Below are 17,404 nucleotides of genomic sequence, written 5' to 3'. Positions count from 1 at the left end.
TACTCAAATTTTGTAAATAAACTAGTAGAAAATTTAAAAAAGAATAGTGAAGGGGCTTAAGCATAGGGAAGATGAGAATGGTGAATTTTCTGGTCCATTGTTTACAGGATCACTGTATGGGAGTCAACTCAGTGACCCCTCAGTGGACAAACCTGTGCCCGTGTTCTTGTTGGGGATAAAAGTTTTCTTTGTTCTATTAAATTAGATTATCGGTATGCATGAGTACTAAGTCAATTAATGCTTATGATGGGTTCTAAATCTAATCACCTGTGGGTTATATAAAACACCATGCACAAGGGACGACAGGACATATGAAGATTGCGTGCAGGCCAAGGAAGCAAAGAATGCCTTAGTAGTAAGGAATTACACTGCCTACCCAAAGGTACATGGTTTGAATTCACCAGCTGCTCTGTAGGAGAAATCTGGGCTATCTCCTCCCATGTGATATGTTGCTTCTGAAAACCCACTGGTCAGTCAGCTATGGGTCTGTTGCAACTTGGCAGTACATGATACCAACAACCAGAGAGGAAAGAAATGGCATGGCTGAGATCTTGGTTTTTACTTTTACCTTCCAGAATTGGGGGCGGGAGGCAGGTGGAAATAGCTTTCTGTTCTTTAAAGCCACCCACTTATGGTCCTTACATAACAGCAGGACTAGGGAACTGAGACATTTACTTTTGTGGAAACACAAAAAGTACTGGAGTGAAGAGTAGCTCACAGCTAAGTAAACAAACTTCTCCAAAAGGTTTGGAAGGCAATGTTAAACTTTACTTAACTCTGGATCCATCCTGAGTTTGCTGACATATTTAAATGAGTGTGATCACTGGTGGGTGAGCAGCAGGGCTTCTTTGGAACAGCACACTTTGGCAGATGACTGATTCTGTCTTGAGCTTCTGCCACCACAATTTCAGATAAGGGTTTACCAGTCTCAGGAACTTCTCAGAACTTAACCCCTCCCCGCAAACTACTACCACTTTTGTGTTTTCAGAACCAAAAGTCTGATTTAGTGTTTAGCAGGTTTCATGTTTCAGGCTGGGTTTGTTTTGGGAGTGGCTCCAGCTAACGTTGGACAACACAAATGAAGAAATGCTGGTTTGATGCATCCACAGCCTGGATTAACTGGAGGGTGAAATTACAAATGATAGAGGAAATCAATAAAATAATTCTACATAAGAGATTTGCAGAAGTCCAACCTGGGTTTCGTTGATTTTTTTAGAAAACACTTGCATGCTGTTAATCCTCAAACCTCATAGATCCACCTGAGCAAAAGTGTCTCCTTAAAATATAAAACCCAAATCAAACCAACTCAGCCAAAAAACCAAAACTAGAATGAATAATATACTTTAAGAGATTTTTTTAAGTGAGTAGTATAAAAAAATTTAGTTATTCGACCATATTCTTCTATTTTTATTGGAGAAAAACCTTTATGGTTATTGATCAGAAAACCTGCTAAACTTATTTCATTGTCTTTGTTTTGGATTTTTCTAACCTGGTTAAGGAAACTATATACATTAAATAGTAAAATAAATGATAACAAAAGATAAATAGTAAAAATAAACCTGAGTAGATAAATATGTATATGTGCTTGTGTATATATATCTCTCTCACTTGGCCAAAAATGATAATCATAGACCAAAAAGAATTCAAGACTGGATTTAAGGATAGTCAGAATTACTACTAATAATTATAACTTTAAAATCTCTTACTAGTTACCTATAATGTTATTAGAATAATGTGTTTGATATAAAAAAATTCTTGAGAATGAAGGTTTTCGTAATTTAAATGAGACAAAGAAGAAAAAAATTGAAATGAACTTTTGTCATGTGGGTAAATTTTTCAGAATACAGGCTTAATTTGCTACACTTAAATATTTATTTATATTTAACAAAACAGAACATTTTTATTCTTCTACATTAAATTATAAACTCTATTTGAGAAGTCTGCCAGATATTGTTCTAAAGCTAAACATCCAAAGTAAGACAGACTAGGAAGGAGGACTGACCATCCACTTCATAAAATAGCAGGCCTGTGAAAACCCTATGCAAAATAGAGTGCGCTTAGATTAGACTAGCAGATAGGGAACCAGAGGCTGAGCCTATATGAGTACTGGGAAACACAAAGAAACTGGAGTAATGGAGGTAGATGTGTCAAAGGCAGTGAGATTAGTTCAGGATAGGGGAGGGTTCAGAACTATTGTGCATAGGGGTCACTTTGAGGCACAGTCAGCTTGGTGGCGTGTAATAACAACAACAATTACAGAAGGGATGGGACTGATATAAAACATGAGTGGTATTTAAAAAATATCTGCTAAATTAAGAAAATTTCTGCTTTCTTATGCCAAATAGATAGCTCCTTGTTGTTGCTAGGTGCCATCCCGTCGGCTGTGACACCTAGCAACCCTATGTACAACAGATTAAACAGTGCTTGATGCTGTTCTGTTTTGGCAATCTCTCCTGTACATCGTCTATTGTTGCAGTCACTGTGTCAATCCATCACACGGTGGACCTTCCTCTCTTTGAATGACCCTCCACTTTTCCGAGTATGATGCCCTTCTCCTGGGACTGGCCCCTCCTGATAACATATCTAAAGTGCATGAGATGAAGTCATATCACCCTTGCTTCTAAGGATTTGTATTTCCGCCAAAACAAATTAGTTTGTTCTTTTTGGTAGTTTGTGGCATATGTGATATGTTTTGCCAACACCACAGTTCAAAGACAGTGATTTCCCTTTTGTCTTTCTCGTTCATTGTCCAAAATTCACATGCATATCAAGCAACTAAAAAAAAAATCATTGCTCAGATTAGACACATGTTCGTCTTTAAAGTGACATCTCTGCTGTTTAGTACTTGAAAGAGGTCCATGGCAGCAGCTTTTGCCAATGTGAAACATATCATTTGTTTTCTTGACTCTCACTTCCTTGCTTGTTAATTGTAAATCCACGAAAAATTAAACCCTTGACAATGTCAACATTTTCTTCATTTATCATGTGTTTTTGAGCTAGTTGTGGAGATTTTTGTTTTCTTTATATTAAGGCATAATATATAGCGAAAGCTATCATCTTTGATCTTCAGCAGTAACTATTTCAAGTTGTTTCCATTTTTGGCAAAGTTATATCGTCTGCTTATCACAGGTTATTAATACGTTTTCCTCTGATCCTATGCTGCATTTTTCTTCATATAGTCTAGGTTCTCAGATTATGTGCTCAGCATGTAGACTGCGTAACTGAGGTAGAAAGATGTAATAGTAGCAGACACATTGCCTGATTTTAAGTGAGTCTCTCCTTGTTTAGTTTGAACAACTGTTTCTTGGTCTGTGTATAGGCAGGTCCCTCATAAGCACAACTGGATGTTCTGAAATGCTCATTCTTTACAATGTTCTTCAAAAATTTTATGGTACATAGTGGAATGTCTTTGCATAGTAAAAAACATCATAATATCTTCTGCTATCCTTTAATTTCAGGTAAGAACATCTGACATTAGCATTATTATTATACTTTCCAAGACCTCTTCTAAATCTGTCTTGAATTTCTGCCAGTTCCTTGTTGATGTATTATTCCAGCTGTATTTGAATTATCTTCGGCAAGATTTTACTTGCATATGACAGTAATAGACAGGAATAGATGGTATACCAATTGACATATTTCAGCTAACAGATGCTGCTGTGGATGTGCTCACCAAGTTGTGCCAAGAAATCTGGAGAACAACCACTTGGCCAACTGACTGGAAGAGATCTATGTTTGTTCCTATCCCAAAGAAAGGTGACCCAACAGAATGTGGAAACTACAGAACAATCTCACTGATTTCACATGCAAGCAAGATTTTACTGAAGATTATCCAAAAACGACTGGAACAGCACATCAGCAGAGAACTACCAGAAGTCCAGGTTGGGTTTAGGAGGGGTCGTGGCACTAGGGATATTGTAGCTGATGTTAGATGGATCTTATCTGAAAGCAGGGAATACCAGAGGAATGTCTATCTGTGTTTCATTGACTATGCAAAGGCATTTGACTGTGTGGATCATAACAAACTGTGGCTGACTCTGAGAAGAATGGGAATCCCAGAACACTTGATCGTGCTAATGTGAAACCTATACTTGGACCAGGAGGCAGTCGTCAGAACAGAGCAAGGGAACACCGCATGGTTCAAAATTGGAAAGGGTGTACGCCAGGGATGCATCCTATCTCCATACCTTTGCAACCTGTATGCAGAACAGATTATCCGGGAGGCTGGGTTCTATGAGGAGAAATGTGGGGTCAAAATTGGTGGACGATTTATCAACAATCTGCGTTATACAGATGACACAACCCTGCTTGCTGAAAATGAAGAGGACCTGAAGCACCTGCTGCAGAGGGTCAAGGACTGAAGCCTCCAATATGGATTGAGGCTCAATGTCTAGAAGACAAAGATTCTCACCACTGGACCAATTGACAGCATCAGGATGGATGGTGAAGAGATTGAGATTGTACACAGCTTTAGTTTGCTTGGCTCCATAGTCAACAGTCTTGGCACCAGCAGCCAGGAAATTAAAAGGCGTATTGCCATGGGAAAGTCTGCTGTTAGGGACCTCTCCAAAGTACTGAAGAGCAATGGTGCCTCTCTGAAGACTAAGGTGTGTCTGATACAGGCCATGGTCTTCGCAATTACTTGTTATGCATCAAAGAGTTGGACAATTACCAGGGAGGATAGAAGGAGAATTGATGCCTTTGAGCTGTGGTGCTGGAGAAGAGTATTGAGAATACCATGGACTGCTAGGAAAACAAAGAGATTTGTCCTGGAAAGGGTTAAACCAGGTGGCTCCTTGGAGGCAAGGATTCTAAGGCTCCATCTAACATACTTTGGATATGTTGTGAGGAGGGACGGGTCCTTAGAGAAGGACATAATGCTTGGGAGGGTGGAGGGACGGCGCAGGAGAGGAAGGCCCTCTATGAGGTGGATTGATTTAGTGACTGGGATAATTGGGATGGGAGTGTCAGAGACAGTGCGATTGGCACAGGACAGAGCAGAGTTTAGGGCTGTTGTACATAGGGTCGCTATGAGTCACAAGTGACTCGATGGCAGATAACAACAACAACAACATGACAGTAATTGTTCATAGTATGTGCTGTACTGTCAAGCAAAAGGCCTGTGGTTCAACTCACCAAGCTGTTCCATGAGAGAAAGGTGGGTGGTGTCCTGCAAAAATTTGCTGTTATTGGTAGGTACTGTCAAGTCAAGTATGACTCATAGCTACCCTATGAACAACAGATCTGAACCCTGTCCTATCCTATGCCATCCTCACAATCTCTAACATTGCTGCAATCCATTGCTGCAATCATTGTGTCAGTCCATCTGGTTGAGGGTTTTCCTTTCCTTTGCTATCCTGCCACCTTTCCAAGCATAATGTCTCTCTCCAAGGAAAAGCCTCTCCTAACAACATGCCCAAGGTATGTGAGAAGAAGTTTCACCATCTTCACCATCTGCCTCCAAGGAGTACTCTGGATGCACCATCTCCAAGGCATATCTGTTTAGGATATTTTTGCAATTCATGGACTATTCAGTACTCTTCTCCAACACCACAGTTCAAAGGCATCAGTTCTTCTGTCATCCTTATTCATTGTCCAGCTCTCAAATGCATAGCAAGTGATCAGAAAAACCATGGCCTGAATCAGATGCACCTTAGTCTTCAGACTGAGTCGACTAAACAAAAGCTGTAAAGCTACAGGATGACACTGCTTTATCTTGTATTTAAGGTCCCCTGGCTGCATAAAGCATTATGCTTTACATTTACATTACTAATGGAAAAGTCAGTGGTTCAAGGTTCAGCTGCTCCACAGGAGAAAGACGGGCAATCTCCTCCTGTAAAGATTTACATCCTATGAGTTGAAACAGCATTGAGAGCAGTGGATTTTCTTTAATTCAATTTTACATTTTTATTTTAGCTTCTCCAGTATAGCCCTAGACATTGTCAGCTTGTAGGAACACATAGGGAAAGGGGTGGAGATTAGAAGAAGATTATAGCTCTCCTGGGAGCTCTGGTGGCCTAGTGGCAAGAAGTTGTACTGCAATTCCAAAGGCATGCTGTTCAAGGCCCATAGCTGCTTCACAGGAGAAAGATGGGCAATCTCCTCTAGTACGATTAACTGCATCTGACAACCCACCAGAGGGTCAGCTATGCATCAGTTCTGACTTTATGGTACACAGGTAACAACAATGATAAGACACTTAAACAGTAACTGAACTCAAATCCTCTGGCATGGAGTCAATTCCAACTTATAGTGATGCTCTGAGGCTGGGAATAGATGGAGAAGACCATCCATTTTTCTTCCATGGAACAGCTGTTGGATTGGATCCACTGGAGAAGTGGCCTTTTGATGAAAAACCTAATACCATGTGGGCTATACCAGCAGAAAGATCCTACTTTATTTCAAGGTATCAATTTTCAGGATTAACTGTTAGTGCATTAAAATTTTCTTCTGGATCCAGGGTTATTTCTTTTGTGTTTTCCTTTATTACAGGGCGTGATATCTGTTTCCAGTTATATTTTAGGAATGTGGTGTGTGGAATTACTACCAAAAGCTGAATCCAGTAGTTCACATCTGTTTTCTTGGAGCTTGGATTAATTTCCTCAGAAGTGCTATTACACTTGAAGATCGTATTATCAGGCAGCTGACAAAACCTTACTTATATCACAATATGCATTTTATAGAAAATGGAAATATGTCTTCTATGCCATGCATAACTGCTTCTCTGAATACATGTACTAAAAGTTCTAATCAAGATGACAATAGTTTATTGAGTCTTGATAGCATGGTCTTCAAGTAAAGTTAAAATGAGAAATCAATTTTCAGGAGTTCAGCAATTTATTAGCTTCCTGTAGTTTTAAAAATATGAGCTTTTTCTTATGTCAAGGAAATTCTTGTAAGTTCCTGATTTAAAGAACAAAACCACTTGCCTTTACCCACATTGTTGATTAAACAATATAGTTAATGATAGATACAGGGAAAACAAAAAGATCTTTGGACAATATGTTTAGATATAAACTCAAATGAACAAATCTTGCAACAAAACAGAAAGAAAATATAACACAATATAATTACATCTTATGGGTAGAGGACAGGACTCTGGTTTCCTAGTGGTAAGGGACTGTACAAATCTACCTGTTGCTTCACAGGAGAAACAACCTCTTCCCTATGACTTATTGTCTCTGAAAACCTGCTGGAGGGTCAGCTAAGGGTGGGTTCCAACTCTATGGGGCACAACAACAACATGGATAGAGGATCTTCTTTTAAAAAGATACCAAACGCAGAAGCAAGCAAGAAACAAACTTTTGGTAATAACATTTTAAAATTTTTACACAAGAAAGATTAACTTGGTTAAGATATGAAGTCTATTATTCAATTAAACACTACTCCAAAATGAGGGAGCATTGGTAGCCTAGTGGCAAGAAGTTGCACTAAAATCTAAAGGCACCCGGTTCAAATCCATCAGTTGCTCTGCAGGACGCAGGAGAAGAATGAGCAATCTCTTTCCATACAATTAACTGCCTCTGAACACCTGCTGGAGGGTCACCTCTGGGTCAGTTCCGACTCAATGGTACATAGCAACCAAAATACTTGTTGGAGGCAAAGATGACAAACTTTTGCCTCTCATACTTTAGGCATGTTGTAAGGAAAGGCTATTCCTTGGAAAGGGACATCATGCTTGGAAAGTTAGGGGGTCGGCAAAAGAGAGAAAGCCTCTCAATCAGATGGATTGAAACAGAGACACTTGCAATGACCTTCAGTATGTCAGAGATGATGAGGATGACACAAAAGAGGAAAGGGTTCAGACCTGTTGCTCATAAGGTTGCTATGAATTGTACTCAACTTCACTGTACCTAACAACAACAATAGAGGTTTCTAAGAAAGTATCCTTTAAACCAATTGACCTTAAGAAAAGTAGATAGTCCCCCTAATATGAGTGGGCCTCACCTCGACTGCTGAAAGCCTTAAGAACAAAAACCGAGTTTCTCAAGAGAGATGAAAGCCACCTGAGGGCTATAAATAAACATTTCATTAGAATTTTCAGCCTACTAGTCTATGAATTTTGAGTCTAACAGAATTTATAGCACATTTTTCCATAAAGATTGATGGAAAGGTAGATATACCTAGATGTTAATATGCATATTGACATAATTCCCTCTGTGGGTATATCTACCCTATCTTTCTCTCACCTTTATCTGTCTACCTTTCTTTTGTTGGTTCTGTTTCTCTAGAGAACCTTAATATAGATTTTTATACCAAGTGTCTTCAGAGAAATAAACCCTTAACCATGTTGTTCTGAACTGGTTCTCTGATTTCTGGAATTGATTCTGAAGTTAGATTTAAATTAAAAATTGTATTAGAATGTTAAGAAGTCAAGGCAAAGGGGAGAAATGCAGAAGTAAAAGAGATGAACTGAAGATTTCAAAGATCAGCTCAAGAAGACAAAATAAGGGGAGCTCTGGTGGCCTAGTGGCAAGGAGCTGCAACTGCAATCCCAGAGGCACACGGTTCGAATCCACCAGATGCTCTGCTGGGAAAAGGAGGTACAATCTCCTCCTGTACCAGTGTCAGATCTGATTTGATGGTACACTCACACACACACACACACACACACACACACACACACAAAAGAAGACAAAATAAAATAAAGTAACAGAATATACAAAGAACTGGAATTGGAGAATAAAAAAAGAACATGTTTGGTATTTCTCAAATTGAACGTACTGTAAAGCAATTTCAAGCCTTGAATTGAAATACTGAGAGATGCTATGGGCAAAATCTTGAATGTTATAGGGAGCATCAAAAGAAGATGTAAGGAATACAAGAGTCATGTACCAAAAAGAATTAGTCAACACTGAACTATTTCAGGAAGTACCATATGAACAAGAGCCAATGGTGATGAAGAAGTTCAAGCTCCACAGAAAGCATTGGCAAAAAATAAGACCCAGGAATCAATGGGATACCAACTGGCATGTTTCAACTAACAGACGCCACTCTCTACATGCTCAACAGTTTATACCAGGAAATATGGAGGACAGCTGCCTGACCAACTAACCAAAAGAAATCCATATTTGTTTCCATTCCCAAGAAAGGTAATCTATAGCATGTAGAAATTATCTTTTGCTGTTGTTATATGCCATCAAGTAATCTACTACTCATAGCATACAATAACTCTGAAGCCTGCCCTGTCCTGAGCCAGTTTCTGCATAGCATAGATTGTTGATGAGACTTCCCCCAATCCTGATGCCACATTCCTCCTAATAAAGCCTAGCCTCCCGAATGATCTGTTCTGCATATATATTGAAACAGTATGAAGACAGGACACATCCCTGATACACTCCTTTTCTGATTTTGAACAATGTAGTTTTTCTCTGCCCAGGAATACTTCCTGGTCCAAGTATAGGCTTCACATAAGAACAATCACGTGTTCTGGGATTCCCATTCTTCTCAAGGTTAACCACAATTTATTGTAGTCCACACACAGTCAAATGCCTATGCATAGTCGATGAAACACAGATAGAGATATTCCTCTGGTACTCTTTGCTTTCTGCCAAGATCCATCTGACATTGGCAATAATGTCTTTAGTGCCACAGCCTCTTCTAAACCCAACTTGTATTTCTGGTAGTTCTCTGTCAATATAGTGTTCCAGTTATTTGTGGATAATCTTCTGCAGGATTTAGTTTGCAGTGATATGAGTGATATTGAATGATAATTTCCACACTCAGTTGGGTCACCCTTTTTTGGAATGGGAATAAATATGGATCTCTTCCAGTCAGTTAGCCAGGTAATTGTCCTCCAGATTTCTTGGCACAGCCAAGTGAGCATGTCCAGGTCAGCATTTGTTTGTTGAAATATGTCAATTGATACTCCATCAATTCCTGGGGCTTTATTTTGTACCAAGTCCTCCAGAGCAGCCTGAACTTTCTCCTTCATCACCAGTGCTTCTTGATCATATGTTGTTTCTTGAAATTTTTCCATGTCAGCCAAAATTAATAATATCATATGCAAGAAAACATATACAGATGGCCAGAACAATACATTGACAGGGAACTGCCAGAAATTCAAGCTAGGTTTAGAAGACGCTGTGGCACCAGGGATATCATTACTGATGTCAGATAGATCTGGGCTAGAAACAGAGAATGTGAGGAGAATGCCTGTTCACATATTATTGACTACACAAAGGCATTTGATTGTATGCATCCTAATAAATTATGGCTAATATTGAGGAGTATAGGAATCTCACAACACTTAATTGTGCTCATACGAAACCTGTATCTAGACCAAGTAGCTATTGTGCAAACAGAGCATGGTTTAAAACTAAGAAAGGTGTGTGTCAGTATTGTATCCTCTCCCCATGACTATACAGTCTAAATGCTAAGGAAGTTATTTGAGAAGTTGGACTCTGAAGTAGAAAGTGAGATCAGGATTGGAGGAAGACTCATTGACAACCTATATTATTCACATGATACAAATTTGCCTGCTGAAAGTGAGGAAGACTTGAAACACTTGCTTCAGAAGATCAAAGAATATGGATTACATCTCAAAAGTATTTCAACATCAAGAAAGCAAAACTTGCCTCTGGACCAATAGAAAAAATCATTTTAGATGAAGAAGATACTGAAACTATCAACAACTTCATCTTATTTGGGTCCATAATTAACACCCTTGGTAATAGTCAGAAAATCAGGAGATGAATTACACTGGGCAAGTTTTCTGTCAGGGATATTTCCACATTATAGAGGAGAAATGATGTCGTCTTTAAGACTAAAGTGAGCCTGATTTAGGCCTGAATCACTTGCTATGCATCTGAAGGTTGAACAATGAATAAAGACAACAGAAGAAGAATTAATACCTTTGAACTGTGGTGTTGGAGAAGAATACTAAATATCCCATTTTGAACATCCTGTTAGGAGAAGTTATTCCTTGGAAAGGGACATCATGCTTGCTGAAAGGTGGAGGGTTGGCGGAAGAGAGGAAGACCTTAGATAAAATGAATTGACATAGTGACTGCAGCAATAGGCTCATGTGTATCAGAGATGAGTACAGGATAGGGTTCAGATCTGCTGTTCATAGTGTTGCTATGAGTTGTACTCAACTTAAGCGTACCTATCAACAACAACAATAACTATTTCTTGTCATATGGGGGCATTGCTAGTTTGTGGTGTGATGTAACAATAGAGATATGAGAAAACATCCTGATTGGATGTTGTTGTCATATACTGTCAAGTCAGAACTGACTATAGTCTTGATAAAATACTTATAAGAAACATTCTAGGTGACCAGATGTCTGATATCTTAGAACATTTTTATCAAACTGATGAGTACAGTGACAGTGGTTAGAGTTGCGCCTGACCTTGCCTGTCAAAGTGAGAATAAAATTCAGCTTCAAGTTCCCAGTTAAGTGTCACATAAATGTCATGGAAATTTCCATATGTGCCCCCAAATAAAACTTTATATAATGGAGCCACAGAATTATGATTGCTGAAACATCAAACCCAGAATCTTAACCTATTTAAAAAAAAAACACAACCTTTTATTACTCTTAAAGTAAAACTGTCTCATAGCTGACACTCCAGCAGGTTTTCAGAGGCTGTAAGCTACATGGGAGGAGATAGCCTATCTTTTTGCTTTGGAGTGCTTAGTGGATTTGAACCATTTACTTTTGGGTTGGCAGTAAAACTCTTTACATACTAGGCTACTAGTGTTCCCTCTTATCCTATTATTTGGCTGAATTATAATGCAAATTTAATTCACAGTTGTTGTGTGCCATCGTGTAGATTGCAACTCATAGCCACCATATGTACAACAGTTCTGAAGCCCTATCCTGAACCAGTCTCACTGACTCTGACACACCTACCCCCATTAGTCCAATTACTCCATCAATCCATCTCATCTGGGGTCTTCCTCTCCTATGCTGTCCTTCCACCCTTCCAAGCATAATGTCCTTCCCCAAGGACTGGTTCTTCATGGTCACCTGCTTGCTTCAAAATCCTAGCCTCCAAGGAGAAACTTGGTTTCACCTTCTCCAAGACAGGCTTATTTGTTTTCTTGGTGGTTCATGGTATATTTAAGACTCTTCTCTAGCACAACAACTCAAAGGCATCATTGATTCTTCTTTTGCCATCCTTAGTTCAGCTCTCTGATGCATAGCAAGGAATCGTGAAGACCACAGCCTGAATCAAGTGCACCTTAGTCTCTAAGTTGATATTGTGGCTTCTCAGCACTCTGGAGAGGTTCCTGACGGGAGATTTTCCCAATGCATTTCGTCTTTTGATTTCCTGACTACTAATCCAAGAGCATTGATTGTGGAACAAAGCAAGCTGTAATTGTTAACAATTTCAATCTCTTCTCCATGTATGATGGTGCTTCCAATTGGCCCAGTGATGAGACTCTTTATCTTCTTGGTGTTGAGCTTCAGTCCATATTGAAGATTTCAGTCCTTGACTTTCTGCAGCAAGTGCTTTGGGTCTTTTTCAGTTTCAGCAGCAGAGTTGTGTCATCTGTATAAGAGAGGACATTGAATAGGAAAGATGGAATCTTAAAAATTGTAATGGGGACACATGGGCAGATTCTGGTGAAGCTGGGGACATGGAGCCTGTGTGAATTCTTCTGAATCTTCTTGCCTACTACCTCAATCATCTAATTCTGCTATAATAGAGACACCACATTCTATTTCCACCTGAAGAAACAGAAAGTCATTCTCTTAGAGCTTATGAGGCTAGAAGTACCAATTCAGGGTAGAACTCTAGAAGTCTTTTCCTCTTTGTGAAGGTCTTTGTTACCTTCAGTACCTGCAAGTTTGACATTCTTTGACGATATCCATATGTCTTGGCCTTCCCTTGTACTGAAGTTTCCCACACAGGGACCTGAGTCCAAAGAACATACTTCACTTTCCCTTGTCCCGTCTTGGTGGTAAGGAGGCCCCCATTCATTCTCTACTCTCTTTTATCTCCTATGAGGGAAAAAAAGTGATACAGACTACACTCCAGAGAAACTCCCCTCACATTGGATCAAATTTATGATAAGATTAACGCAGCAACAGACCCTAACCCCTTTACAACTGATTGGCTGATCGTATCATGGAGGGGATAACTGCCTTAAAAATTGCCTCCTTAGTTTATAACACATGCAATAACTATACTGAGAAGCAAGACAGAGCAAAATTGTCACATAATTTGAAGAGGATACAATTTAATCCAATAGCCTTTTCAGTCCTGTCAGCAGTTAACCCTGCTTTCCTTGAACAGTTTGTAATAGGTGACTTGGGGAAATTGCTTTGTAAGACAACACTAATTCTCCTCAGGATTCAGCAACATCAGCTCTTTTCACTTCCAGATCGGTGACTAAGCTCATATTAACAATGACAGAAAATATACACTGGATGAAAAACTCTGGCATCTGGCTTCAAATGGACTCCTGACATGCTGTGACGTGAAGTAAGAGAAAACCCAGCAATTTTGGGTTATTGTTGTTATGTACAGTCCAATCAGAACTGACTTATCACTGACTCTCCACTGGTTTTCAGAAATAGTAAATCGCAAGTGAAGAGATAACCTATCTTTCTCCCTCTGAGCCATTGGTGGAATTGAACAGTATGTATGGGAGTTGGCAGTGTAACTTTTTACACTCTAGACCACCAGAACTCTTGAAAGTATTATAATTATTTCTTTTTTAGAGCTCTGTCTGCTTTCATTACCTCCACTAGCCAGGGACCTTCCTGAGTGGGGAAAAAATAGGGAACTATCTCTTTGTTAGAGGAAGTTTGTTCAGCTGAAAGGTGGTTAGATTTGGGCATCTATATACAGAATTTAGCTTTAGGTTACCAATAACTGAATTTTCTAGCTTTCCAATAAAATTCAAGTTAAAAGTGGGGGTAATATTGGTGAGGACAGTGCTGAACTATGATGGAAATAGTTGACACTTTTCCAAAAGTCTGAAAATTCACAATCCACTGACTTAATTTTCAACCAGTCAAGTTCCCTGCATGGGCAGAGATTACCTAGCTTGACCTAGCTCATCTCTGGTTCTCATTTTAAAAGCAGAAGTTTAAGAAGCTATAATCTTGTCTAATCTGGGCTTTTGCTTTAAACCATTAAAGATATGGAGAGTGAGAGTAGTATGTGGTCACCAAGCCAGTCCAACTCAAACCCAGTTACTGAAGCAGGGACTTTCTGCCATGGTTTTAAATGTCAAGTCAGGCAAAGGAGGAAGGTGGCCTTTTGTCAGAAGGTTCAAGAAAGATAATGAGTGTAGCCCAAGATCAAGGTATTAGGGAGCTTACTATCTTGCCAGTGAATGAGTAAGAACAAAGAATTAATGCCTTTGAATTGTGATGCTGGTAAAGAGTACTGACTGTATCATGGACTGTCAAAAAGGACTTACAAGTCTATCTCGGAGGAAGTGTACCAGCGTGCTTCTTAGAGATTCACCTCTAAGATGGTGCAATTTGATCTCTTATACTTTGAGAATGTTATCAGGAGGGGCCAGTCCTTGGAAAAAGACATCATACAAAAAAGGTAGATGATCATCAAAAGAGAGGACGGCCCTCAACAAAACGGATTGACACAGTGAATGTAATGGAAATTGTAAGGACGGCACAAGATAGGTCCGGATTCTGATCTGTTGTTAGGTCATGGTGAGTTATTGTCGACTCAATAGCACATAAAAACAACAACCATCACCTTGCTGTCTATTACCAACTTGACCTCTTCATGTTATCAAACATTTGTAGTGAAGAGTCAAACCAAGCACATAGTGTATTTATGAAAATTCTATTAAAACTGAGTATTTAAATAAATGTTAGGGAACATACCTGAGAAATTAGACTGATTAATGAATATTAGTGTATTTACTCTTACATAAGGACTCTTGGTGGGACAGTTTGTTTCATATTGGGCTACAAACCAAAAGGTTAGTTGCTCTATGAGAGAAAAATGAGGTTGTTTATTCCCACAAAAACCTGACAGAGGGTTGCCATGGGCTAGGATCATCTTGAAAGCTGTGGATTTTCCTTTCACTTTTCAACTATCTTTTTATCCAACATGTTACATTTATGATACTTGTAAAAGTCTACTCTCCAAGTATTTTGTGCATTAATATCAGATGTCTGGAAGCAATGAATGCTGAGGTTCAAGGTGAGAGTAACCTTTGCTGTAATTATTTAGGTTATGTATCAGCTTGACTGCTGCCATGATTCTCAGATGTTTGGCAATTATGTAACAGTCTCATTTGATAATAATGCTAGTCACCCTACCTTTAAAAATCTGATACAGTTGTTATGTACCACAGAATCAGAACCGACCCATAGCTGACCCTCTGGTGGGTTTTCAGATGAACAGGAGGAAATTGCCTATCCTTCTCCTTGGAGCATCTGGTGGCTTCAAACTGCATGCCTTTGCAGCACAGCTTCTTGCCAGAGCTCTTAATCTGATTTCGTAGTTATGTTCTATTTTCACATACTATCAATGTTCACATAATGGTCTAGTCTTTGTAACTTAGCCATTTTGATTAGTAGGGGTGGGAAGGGGTGTAGGTACATCAGTTTTAAAAAGAATGAAATAAATATAGCAATGCCTTAAATTACTCTTGGGCAGATCTAGTGTCTGACACATTCTACCTCAATGAGTTTGTTCAAGAGAGCACAATTGTGTATTTGGAAGTTTATGTCCATATTATCTTTACAACATGAAAAAAAGTTGTTGTTGTTGTTGTTTAATGCCATCGTGTCATAGACGACTCATAGCGACCGTATGAACGAGCAGCCTGAACACTGTTCGTACCTAGAGTTTCCCGAGGCAAGCCATTTTGGAAGTGGATGTGGCTCCTGCTTCCAGGCTTGATTTAGTCGGGAAGCTCCAGCCAACACGTTCACCATGGGTGCCCATTACCACGATTGGCATATCACTGTCACAGGCTTCAGCATCACAGCAACCACGAGTTACCTCTGTACAGCAACGCACATACCAGTGCTATACCACCTAGAAGAATGTTTGACAGGAAGACAATTTGAACCTGGCCGAGGGCCACAGGCCCGAGTGCCCTTTGGGCTTAAGGTCACCTCTTGGTTCAAAACCTAGGCCCAGGCTGTCTAGCCTCACTCCAGGGACATAGCAAAGCTGCACATCAAACACATTCCCGGAAAAGCAGTCCACTCCAAACGCTTGCCACGCTTCCTGCACTCCCACCACCACGCTCCTGCCTTCTGGCAAGGAGAGCTTCTCACAAGCCTGGGAAGGTGCCAGTCAAACCAGGAACAACATGGCCACCTCCTTCCCGGCTGCCTTGGGCTTAAGGCCACCTCCTGTAAAGTAGCAACTGTAATCCTTGGGATTAGTCAAATGTCATCTAAGCAAGTAGCTGAGAATTTCTGTTTGGCATTTTTCACTAAGAGACAGAGCATCTGGAGCCATAAGGTGGCATCCAAATTTCTGCGACTCAAGAAGAGGAGAGAGTGCCATATTTATTTCTCAATAACCACAAGGAAGTGACAAAATTTCAGTGATATGATAAATACTTAAGTGTTTAATGCAATAAGCTTTTCCCTACTAAAAGCTACCCATACCCAAGCAGGAGTGAAATCTCTGCATGAGAATTAATATTGTTGTATACCATTGAGTTGAAACCAAGCCATGGCTGACCCTTCAATGGGTTTTCAGAAGTAGTCAATTTCCCAGGAGGAAATTGCCCATCCTTCTCTTGTGGAGGAGCTGGTGGGTTTGAACTGCTTGCCTTTGGTATGACAGCACAGCCCCTTACCACAACACCACCAGTGGTTCACAAAATGTTCATCTTCCCTTCTGTGCAACTTTATGAGATAGCCACACACCAGGAAGTCCAGCCAGACAGAGGAATCCTTCCTTCCCCCTACTGTTGCTGTCTAGGAGGGCAGGCTCACCTCATTGTCTTGATGATTAATCTCACTGAAGTTTGACTGTTGTAGCAGGACTGTAAGGAGCCTGTAAGGAGAAACAAGATAAACACCTCAAAAAATCAGACTGTAACAGAGTTCTTAGAATTTTTATGAGAATACTAAAAATGCAAGTCTGTTGATGACCGAATTGGCCCTCTAACTGAAGGTGAGGACTTTTTTTAGTCAAGAAAAAGTTTCATGGGCAAGATGCCAGCATGATAGGGTAGGGAGCCTCTGTGAGGAATGGCTTTGTCTTTGCTCACATTTTGTCCATCTCAGTGCTGCGGGTATGGGGTGGCACTAAACTGAACAGAGCACAGAAATTTGTACTTATATCTTATTCACCACTTAAAAACCCTCAGAAGAAACTTGCCTATTTTCTTCCTCAATGTAGTCAGTGGATTCAACTTATGAGAGAAGCATGATGTTAGCAGCTCAACTCCCTAAAGAACGCATCACCACAGCTCCCTTCTAACTCACCAGACCTGTATAAA

At 39.8% G+C, this 17,404-nt stretch overlaps 1 protein-coding gene across 1 annotated transcript in view; it reads right to left on the bottom strand.

Annotated features, from left to right (window-relative positions):
• Positions 1-17,404, bottom strand: part of ANKRD55 (ankyrin repeat domain 55) — a 229,439-nt gene that overhangs the window by 98,662 nt on the left and 113,373 nt on the right. The window contains exon 5 of the mRNA XM_006891541.1: positions 16,896-16,956. Coding sequence (XP_006891603.1) covers positions 16,896-16,956 — 61 coding nt within the window. The remainder of the gene's footprint in view (positions 1-16,895; positions 16,957-17,404) is intronic.

This window comes from Elephantulus edwardii, unplaced genomic scaffold (assembly GCF_000299155.1).
Source record: "Elephantulus edwardii isolate Elephantulus edwardi_28Jun2011 unplaced genomic scaffold, EleEdw1.0 scaffold00099, whole genome shotgun sequence".
Classification (NCBI taxonomy): domain Eukaryota; kingdom Metazoa; phylum Chordata; class Mammalia; order Macroscelidea; family Macroscelididae; genus Elephantulus; species Elephantulus edwardii.
The sequence above is the reverse complement of the archived record's forward strand: the minus strand, read 5'-3'. Positions and strand labels throughout refer to the sequence as shown.